Here is an 8,388-nt window from a genome sequence, read left to right on the forward strand (position 1 = left end):
AAATTATAGTTTGTGTGATAAAGTAAAAAAAACAAAAAATAACAACAATAAAAATAGAGAAAATAAATATGTAATTCTCATTAATTATAAGTCTTTAAACAAAGATAATTACACGTAGGTGCCGTTTACTAAACGGGTATGCGCTTACCAAGTCACTTTACTTTACCGGATGAATATGACAAGGATTAAAAATCTTACCCGGTAAGAGCAAAGGCAAGAATCGAGAGTCTTACCCGGTAAGTGAGGACGAGAACTCTTCCGTTCAAAAAAAAAAAAGTGAGGACGAGGACTCTTACCATGGTTAGTGCTTACTGGGATAAATTGTTGCATACGATGCGTTTTAGTGAAATAAAATCTTATCCGGTAAGTAAGCGATAATGTTGAATTTTACCGGGTAAGTGTTTAGGTAAACGGCCCCGTAGATAATCATGAGATATATCAATTTTAATATGTTTCTCTATATCTATCTGTCAAACATATTTATCCTGCAACAGTAAACTCTAACTTTTTATCATTGCTGTAATAGTGGTTCACACAATATATGGAGGAAGAAGCAGTCCTTAAAAAGAACCAATTCCTCTTTCATGACAGTGTCCCGTTCCCTCTAACCGTTGCCCCTTTTCTTGAACCGGTTTATGGACCCAATAAAACAACCATTAAGGGTGCTTTCAAATCAGAATCTTGCTAAATCTGTTTTATTTCGTAGACAAAATAAAAGGCGATGTATTTGTTCGTGAGACAAATTGACGAGTAACAACAATTATTATACGAATTTATGATAATAAAGTTCTAATAAATCATATTATCTTTTATATGTAAAATGTAAAATGTGTTTTAAAACATGATATGAGTAAGTGTATTTTATTAAAAAAAAAAAACTATTTAAAAAATGACCAGAAATTAAATTTTGAAATATTTAATGCATCCAATAATGTGTATAATAATTTAGTGAGCATCTTCTATCTTATCCAAATTTTGAAATGCAATATATAAAATTTTGGAGGTAAAAGTAGCATATTCAAATTTAAACCTATTGCCCAAACCCATCATACTTTTTATTTTATAACTTTTTTAACCAATATATTTTTTTTAAATTAGAAAGTATTGGTAAAATTTGTTCCACAAGACTATTTATTTTTAGCGAGAAGGATAAGGGTAGAAAATAAAATGAAGGGTAAATGGTTGAGTCCCGACAGTTAAGAGGTTGTGAATGATTCCATAAAGCCAATTCAATTTATATCTTACTCGTTAAGCCACAAACAAACAAGCATGGATGTATGACTGAAGAAATAAACCATATATTCCATTAAGCTTGTCAGCAAAAAAAAAATAGTCCCTTAGTTGCTCCTCCCACGTTTTCCTCGCCCTGTCCCTCTTCCTTACACCTCGACCCTAATGCACTCCATTTTCCTTACTGGTGCCAACGTCTGTCTCGCACGAACATGCCAAAACCACTGTAATCTCCCTTTTCTCATCATAGCTATTATAGGCATTACTCCCAACGTTGCTTGAGAACATTGTTCAGTATCCTGTCTAGCATGGTTATCCCACAAGTCCCTCTGAGCATCTTCATTTCAATTACCTTCATCATCCTCTCATGTGCTTAATTTATTGCCCACACTCTGCAACATACAACATAGATGGTCTAATAGTTACCTTGTAGAATTTTTCCTTCAACCTTAGCGGGACTTCGTGTCACACAACACCCCCTTGACAACCCTCCATTTTAACCAACTTGCCTTTAAGCGATATGTAACATCATCCCCGACTTCATCCTCATTCTCGCCCATAACGCCTAGATACATGACACTAAACTTTGAGGCTACCCCTTTACTCCCCTACGCTAACATCTATACCCTATCCTCGTACACCTCCTATTGAAGTTGAACCAACAGTATCCAGTCTTTGATCGAGTAATGTGCAAGCCTTGAGTCTCTAACGCTATATAACGTTATTTCAAATACTAGATCAAAAAACAAATATAATGTCAGTCAGTCGTGAATTTATCTGATTTATAAAAAAGTATGTGTAAAATGAATCAATGATCAAAGATAAAGGTTCACGGTTAAATTTTATGTTAGTATTGTCAATTATTTGTGACAGATAAAAACTAATAAACGAACGATAATTACATACATACCCAACATTATAATATATGCTTTTGCACATATTTTTGAGGAATGATTGAACCAATAGTTGTTTACTTAGAGTCACGTCACATTTATATACACGACACTTTTATAGAATAAAATAAATCATCATGCAATTTCTTGTTGCAAAATTTGTAGCTTGTTTTAAATGTAATGTTGTGATATAGAAGATAAAAAGTAACCGAAACCAGAAGTTCTGATAAATGAACGTGAACCCATGTGATTTCATTCCTTTTTTGACTTTTGTCGTCTTTTTGTATCCTAACATATCTAAGCATCCAACAAATTTCCCTTAAAACGTGGTTGTCGTTTTTAATTTGCACAATTATAAAAATGTAACTTTCAAGATATGCGACGTGTAATTATCATCTAATGTACAAGTGTAGACAATTTCTAATGATGTTTTGGAACTGTATATGTTCAACGGTCATCTAGCAGCTTTAAGAAACTGTATATCAAATGTAGGATCAGTTTTAACAAATTCTACGTAATTTTTTATTTAAATTATTATTCCATATATCTTATACAACAACGTTAATATTTTTTCTGAAGTTTTCAAATAAAGATGATTATTATGAGTAATCTAGCAATTTCATTTTATTATATATAAAAGTAACAATTAAATATATGATGGCATAATTAAATAAGACTCGTTAAGGAACCGTTTCTCAAATGCTTACTCGGTTAAGCGCTTACCCGGTAAGGACCAAGAGTCTTACCCGGTAAGGACCAAGAGTCACATTACCTCACCGAATGAATATGGTAAGGACCAAGAGTCTTACCCGGTAAGTGAGGGCGACGACTCTTACTATGGTAAGCGTTTACCAGGTAAATTTTACATGCGATGTCGCTGTGGTGGACTAAAATCTTACCAGTTAAGTAAATAGTAGTGTTAAATTTTACCTGTAAATACTTACTGGATAAGTATTTGATAAACAACTCTTAAATGTAAAAAATCTATAAGAACCGATACCAAAATACTGTTTATATGATATTTTTTTCATTTAAATCTAAAATTTAAAATATTATTTTAGTTATATAAAAGTAAATAAAAATACACAATATTATTTCATTATAATATATATAAATAATATTATAATGATTAAAGTAATAATTCAACAAGTACAAATTTGTATGGGGTAGATTTTTAGGCTGTCTTAAGCATTATTTACTTATACAGGTAGGCCTTGAAGTGAGCACTGTTTCTACTTTTAGTAACCCATGAGACTTACATTATTTATGTAAAGACATTTTTAACCCTGTTAATATAAATTCATACAACATTAAATATAACTATGACATATTCTTTTTTAAAGATAGAATAATTTTAACATATTTTATTATATGGATTGTTTTTTAAATATAATACGCTTTAAAAAACTTATTTCAACAAAAAACTATTAATATTTTTTTATTGTTTATTTTTAAATTCTTTTTTTATTATTAATGTAATATATTTATATATCAATTCAAATATTATATTTTAATTAAGTCTTATTCTAGTAAGGGGAGTCATGCAGGGTAATATTGTAATTTTGGAACACCAAATATAGGGAGAAAAGGGTGATTAAATTTCAAAGAAAATTACATTTTTGATCCTTGTTCCTTATACATTATAATGTCTTGTCCCTAAATTTCAAAGTAAATTACATTTTTGATCCTTGTTCTTTGTATGTGGTTATAACCACTTTTAACCACATTCAATGGATCATCTAAATCTAACAGTTTGGATGAGTTCCTCAGTTCTTTCTTTTTTTGAGGGTACTCATGACTTTTTTTTTCCTAATCTTCATCTATGCATTCATGGTTTCGGATTGAAGCAAAAGAAGAGACAAAAGCGACCCGTATCCTAGATCCATTTCTTTTTTTTAAGTATATAAAATTTATATACGGCAAATGCAGCAAATGAACTCACACGCCCTCTTCACCGTTGGTGAGGTTTGAACCATTGACCTTCTAGGAGGTCAAAGACTACGATACCGCTAGGCCGAAGGCCCTTTGGTTCCATTTCCCTTCTTCCCATCTTCATGTTTATGGTTTTGGGTTTGGGGGTGGTGGTTGGTGCTATATATCCTTCAAACAAAGATTTAAGCAGAGAAAGATTCATGGATGAGATCTTCATGTGATTATCTGGTTTTTAATTATTTGGGATTTTTTATTTGATTTTGAATTATTGTTTTTTGATTGTTTGGTTTAGATTTAGTTTTTCTTTTTTGGAATTTATAGATTTTGTATCATATTCATGAATAGATTTGCATAAACTTATTGTTACAGTCATTATGTTCATAATTCATGTTCTTACGCTTATTTGTATCATATTTATGAATAAATTCGCACATCTTTTTCTTCAATAGAAATTAAGAAAACAGAAGTAAATAATAAGAGAATTATTCTAAGGACTTAAAACGTTATAACATGTAAAACACAAGGACCAAAAATATAACTTCATTATAAATTTTAACATTCTCCGACTAGCCCCCACCCACCAAAAAAACTCTCTCTCTCTCTCCCTCTCTCCTAGATTAACCACAGGGAAACACAAAGACAAGAGTCAATCAGAAACCAAACAACCCCACAAACTCCAACTCCTCTAGCTGTTTTTCTCTCTCTCTCTCTCTAGACCCCCCTTTTTTATATTCTTTGTTTCTCTCTCTAACCAGAGAGACACGCCAGTCCAGGCGGCGGAGACTGGTGGTTGGTGGTGGTGGTGGGAGAGATGTTTCAGGTTTCTTGAACCCACCACTCAAGAAAAAGATTATCTTTTTTTAGAAAGAAAAAAAAAAGAAAATTTTAAGTACAAGAAAAGGAGCACATGGAACGAACAGATTTGCAGAGCAATAATAAACAAAGCAGCACTGCTCCCACCTCCAACACTCCGCAGCCCCACCACCACCACCACCATCACCACCACCTCCACCACCAACCTATGGTGGTCCCATTTGATGGCCGATCTGTAGCCCCATTCATGGGCTCCATATCCATCCAACCCACTCCTACTACTACCAGTGGTGGCTCTTCCTCTCTCTCTTCTCCTTCCAATCAACACCCACCAAGCGCCTCAACCTCCTCCGCCACACAGCTGTCTCCGCCGCATCCGCACCACGTCGACGCCTCCCTTGCAATCGCCACTAGATCCCAAGATCTTGCTAAGGAAACCCCTCAACCTGTCGCTGCCGTTGCTCCTAAAAGGTCAACAAAGGACCGCCATACCAAAGTCGACGGCCGTGGCCGGAGAATTCGAATGCCGGCGACATGTGCTGCTAGGGTTTTTCAGCTGACGAGGGAATTGGGTCATAAGTCCGATGGAGAAACAATTGAGTGGCTGCTGCAACAGGCGGAGCCGGCCATCATTGCCGCCACAGGCACCGGTACCATCCCGGCTAACTTCTCTACCTTGAACGTCTCCCTCCGTAGCAGCGGATCCACTCTCTCAGCTCCGCCGTCGAAGTCGGCGCCTCATCAATTTCACGGCGCTTTGGCACTCGCCCACCACCCGTTTGAAGAAGGCTTCTCTCAAATGTTGGGTTTTCATCAGCATCAGCACCATCAAAACCCTCATATTTTGACCGCCGACCAAATTGCTGAGGCAATTTCCACCGGAGGAAACGGCGATTCAACCGAGAATTACATGAGAAAAAGGTACAGAGAAGATTTGTTCAAAGATGAAAGTAATAATCAAAATCAAGGGGAAGTAACGGTTGGATCAACATCACCATCCAACAAACAATTCAAGGGATCCATGGAAATGCCAAAACAACAAGAAGCCGGACCTTCTTCCGGCAACAATATCCTCCGGCACCATGCTAATATGATGCCAGCAACCGCCATGTGGGCAGTTGCTCCGGCACCCACCAGTGCCACCGGCAACACCTTATGGATGCTACCTGTCTCCACCACCGGATTGACCGTCAGTAGCAGCAGTAGCCAACACTCCCATCTCCCGGCCGCCGCATCGGAGTCCCAACAACACCACCACCACCACCACCAGCAGATGTGGCCGTTCCCGACCGCCCAAGCCGTCGGCGGCGGAAACACGCTGCAAGCACCACTCCATTTCATCCCAAGGATCAACATTCCGACAACCAATCTCGAATTCCAACAGGGTGCAAGAGGAAATCCTCTCCAGCTGGGATCAATGTTGATGCAACAACAACCATCGCAACATCTGGGATTGGGAATGAGCGAAAGCAATTTAGGGATGTTAGCCGCCCTGAATGCTTATTCCCGAGGCGGTCTAAACATGAACTCCGATCAAAATCATCCTCTAGATCACCATCACCATCAACAACCACAACAACAACAACAACATCATTCACAAACCACTGACAGTGGTGATGAAGACCAAAACGATTCCACATGAGAGGTTAAGTTCATTGTATCCTTTTCTTTCTATAATTAGCAAAACAAAATCTGAATCAAATTTCCCATTTTCCTTCCATAATTTGCACCAACATTACATGGAAATAAATGGGTTTTCTTTACTTTTGCAGATTTTGATGTTGATTGATTGAAATTTTTCAAGACCAATTGAACCCAGCTTGAAATCCAAGAAATTGAAGAGGTATATGTTTTAATCATCATCATCATCATTCATCTTGTTCTGCTTTTATTAATTATTAATGCTTGTTTTTTTGGGCAAATTTATGTGTTGATTGTTGTGGATGTATTTCGGTAGGTTTGATCGAAACGGATAGTAGGAGTTTCAAGAGAGAGTGTATAGAAGGATATAATGATTTGTGTTTAGTATTATAAATTTGGTTTGTTGAATCCAATCAAAATCAGAAAAGAAAAAAAAAACAAAATTAAATTAAATATAATTTAAATTTTTGATTGCTTTAATTTTGCTATTTTTGTATAAATCTTTAAGCATCTTGTACAACTTCACTATGCACACTTGTTTCAAAATTTGGATTCATTTTATTTTCTTAAAGAAATAATTAGTAATTTTCTCAAAATTAATAAACGATAAAAGAAGAAACAATACCCGTGAGAAAAAAAAGTAAATAAAAAAACGATAATTACTAGATAAATAAAAGCAAATGTTTGACTTTTTTCATATATCTCGACACATTATTAATAAAATACCATTAATTATTAGCGGTTGATGTCTAGTTTCATTCAGCTAATTGATGTAAAATGAGTTACGTAAATTTGGACTTCCCAACGGCATACCCTCTTAGATCATTTAAAATACGAAACGATTTAGCAAATTATCGATAAACCCATTATTTGAAAATGGTAATTTAAATGGAAAAATAGTTTATCTCCTTTTAAAAAGAAACCAAATTAAGGGGAAAGGATGGGGGCCAAAAAGGCCTTTATCTTGCCTACTCATCTTGGGGTTAAAGTAAAACACACCATGATAATTGATAGATTCCTTCTTTCCTCAAACTTTCCATCATATATATATACACAGATACATATTTTTGTATTGACGGTATAAGGTTTATACAGCTACTGTTCATGTCTATTTGATTTTAATGTATCGTGTTATTGTATTTATGGCAAGTTGGTTTAACCAAATGAATATTTCTTTGTTTCTTGACGTATCCAACAAATACGCACATCATTGGCGGACATGCATTCAGGTACGTTATACTATATATCAATATGTCATTGACAAGTCGATGATACCTTTTGTCCATTTATTAGCATGCTTTCATTTTTTGGCAAATTATTAAATTACAGTTGCTAAAAATGTTCATATATAGTTAATTCAGAACGTGGGTTGGCAAATACGTATTTAGATTCCACATCACGTAAGCAAAGATATACGGAAAACAGGCATGTTAAGTTAATTTCATGAAAAAGGAGCTGGAAATGATGTTTAGACAAATATAGTTATTGTTGGTGTCGTTCTGAAAATAACGTTGTGGTGGTGAACTACAGGTGGTGGTCAGTGACGGTGGATGGTTGTACTCTTTTTTAATCAGTATACCTGTTTACGAATTTATTTCATAAAAACTATGAATGTTCCCCAATTCCTCTTCAAAGATTTTGTCATGTTGTTTGTTGTTAAAGAAACCCCACTTGGTCCTCAAAATCTTGCTAAAATCAAGGGAAAATTGAGTGATTTATTGATTGATTTCAAAATCTTTTGTAAAGTTATCAAAATCCAAGAAAACCTACCCAAAAGTGGGATGTTTGATGAGTTCATGAGTGGGAAAATAGAACATAATTCTTTGGGGTGATAGGGAAGTAAGATGGGGTCTAATTTTCACCAACATTCCCTTTTATT

The 8,388-nt window shown here is 35.1% G+C and overlaps 1 protein-coding gene across 2 annotated transcripts; it reads left to right on the forward strand.

The window, feature by feature from the left end:
* Window positions 1–4,962: 4,962 nt before the first annotated feature.
* Window positions 4,963–8,156, forward strand: LOC112517110 (transcription factor TCP8). Of its 2 annotated transcripts, XR_003069639.1 has the most exons (3): window positions 4,963–6,513; window positions 6,641–6,711; window positions 8,040–8,156. XR_003069639.1 is itself a non-coding variant. In XM_025124435.1 (2 exons), exon 1 carries the CDS (start codon window positions 4,963–4,965, stop codon window positions 6,508–6,510), a length of 1,548 nt encoding a protein of 515 aa, XP_024980203.1. In that variant the 3' UTR covers window positions 6,511–6,513; window positions 6,641–6,920. The 2 variants fall into 2 exon arrangements, 1 of the variants encoding a protein (XP_024980203.1); XM_025124435.1 differs by lacking the exon at window positions 8,040–8,156 and having other exon boundaries at window positions 6,641–6,920.
* The last annotated feature ends 232 nt before the right edge of the window (window positions 8,157–8,388 follow it).

This window comes from Cynara cardunculus, assembly GCF_001531365.2.
Source record: "Cynara cardunculus var. scolymus isolate 2C chromosome LG 8, CcrdV1, whole genome shotgun sequence".
In the NCBI taxonomy this organism is placed as follows: Eukaryota; Viridiplantae; Streptophyta; class Magnoliopsida; order Asterales; family Asteraceae; genus Cynara; species Cynara cardunculus.